General features: G+C 50.2%; 1 protein-coding gene across 1 annotated transcript; it reads left to right on the top strand.

Moving 5' to 3' along the window:
* Positions 1-577: 577 nt before the first annotated feature.
* LOC120787148 (trichohyalin-like) lies at positions 578-1,350 on the top strand. The gene is made up of 2 exons (XM_040122843.1): positions 578-989; positions 1,091-1,350. The coding sequence occupies exons 1-2, from the start codon at positions 578-580 to the stop codon at positions 1,321-1,323; spliced, it is 645 nt and encodes a 214-aa protein (XP_039978777.1). The 3' UTR covers positions 1,324-1,350.
* The last annotated feature ends 394 nt before the right edge of the window (positions 1,351-1,744 follow it).

Below are 1,744 nucleotides of genomic sequence, written 5' to 3'. Positions count from 1 at the left end.
GTAGCCACAGCAGAGTTTTTAGCTAATAGCACGATGGATCGTTATCTTGTGGAGAGGCAGCTGTAGACATGAACAACGCATGGTGAGTTGTGTTTGGCTCGGCAACTACAAAATTTTAACATGTTCTGTTTTACAAACTAGAGGTGTGGGGAGTTTTACTATGGGAAATGTAGTTTCCAGTGTTTTTGGAGCTTAACCCATTCTGGGGACTGGAAGCCAGAATATCTCAGATTCTGCTGCTTTGAACATTCTGGAATCTGACCTGTGATGTAATCATGGAATTGATGGAACAATTGATGGATCAGTTTCATCCAGACACAAAGTCAGAGAAGACCAACCTGCTCAAGTGCACGAGGACACGATGTCACGTCACCAAAGTCAACTCCATGCTGAAATGGAGATTCTTAAGAGCACCAGGGATCTGACCAGAGAGCAGAGGAAGATAGCGCTCCGAAAGGAAATGTTTAGAGAGCTGAGGGAAATGGAGATGGAGCGCAGACAAAGAGAAGATCTGGAAGAGCTTCAGAGGCGGAGAAGAGAAAATGAGGAAAGAGAAAGAGAAGCTGAAAGACTGGAAATGCAGAAAGAAAGAGCTGAGGACGAGAGGAGGATGCAAGAGGCCAAACGGAGAGCTGAGGAGGAGAAGAGGGCCAATGAGCAAATGGCCCTGGAGATGCAACATCTGCTGAAAGAGAGGCTTCAGTGCAACCAGGTGATGGCGGTACAGAAGTATCTCCTCACAAGGCCCAGATACACCATCGGTGATCTGGAGGAAGAGCAGCAGAGGAGGCGTGAAGAGGCCGAGCTTAAGGTCACCTTTAAGTGCCTGGCGTCTGCGGGGAAGAGTCATGAGCAGAGTAGAACAGAAACTCTGATCAACAACTGGGTTGGACAGGAAAAAACCGACTGTGAGACTCTCCAGGAGGACTTCCGCCCAACCGACTCCACCCGCTGCCCCACTGCTGAAAACGCAAGCCTGAAGTCTAAAAGTATGTATCTCATTTGTATCCACTTCTCAAATAGCATTTTTTCTACCTATTCAGGGCTTCATGTTTTTCTATGCTCTGCACCTCTTTGTTCTTTGAAAAAGAAGCAACATCGAAATCCTCCAAGCTCCTGACGTGGCTGCAGAAGAGCCTGAAGTCTGGCCTCAGCTCTGACAAGAAGCAGGATCGGATGGAGAGGATGAGGGAGGCCTCCAGGCTCAGAGAGCGCTACAGAGAGCAGTTGGCCTCCAAGGACAGATGCTGTAGCCGTTTGTCGGAGCAGATCGACGGTTACTGCATGTCCAGAAACCGCATCCTCAAAAAATCCATCTTCTGAATGGATTGGATCCTCGAGACCCTCTGCTGAGACTCTTGTTATTAGTCTTCTGTATTGTCAACTTGTATTGTGCTGTGGTCTCTTTCCTCCTGCTCCTTTTCTCTCTTTTTCTCCCCCTCTCTAACCCCCCTTTCTCCCCTATCTACCTTCTTCACCCCCCATCCCTCCCTTTTCTCTCCCCTGCTTCCCTTTTTCCCCCTTTCTCTCCCCCCTCTACCCCCCTTTCCTCCCCCCCCACTCCCCTTTCTCTCTATCCCCCTTTTCTCTCCCCCTCTACCCCCTTTCCCCTCTCTACCCCCCTTTCCCTCCCTCTCTACCCCCCTTTTCCTCCCCTCTACCCCCCTTTTCTCCCTCTATCCCCTCTCCCCACCCCTTTCTCCCCTCTCTACCCCCCTTTTCCTCCCCCTCTACCCCCCTTTCT

Source organism: Xiphias gladius, unplaced genomic scaffold (genome assembly GCF_016859285.1).
Source record: "Xiphias gladius isolate SHS-SW01 ecotype Sanya breed wild unplaced genomic scaffold, ASM1685928v1 HiC_scaffold_1136, whole genome shotgun sequence".
NCBI classification, from domain to species: Eukaryota; Metazoa; Chordata; class Actinopteri; order Istiophoriformes; family Xiphiidae; genus Xiphias; species Xiphias gladius.
The sequence above is the reverse complement of the archived record's forward strand: the minus strand, read 5'-3'. Positions and strand labels throughout refer to the sequence as shown.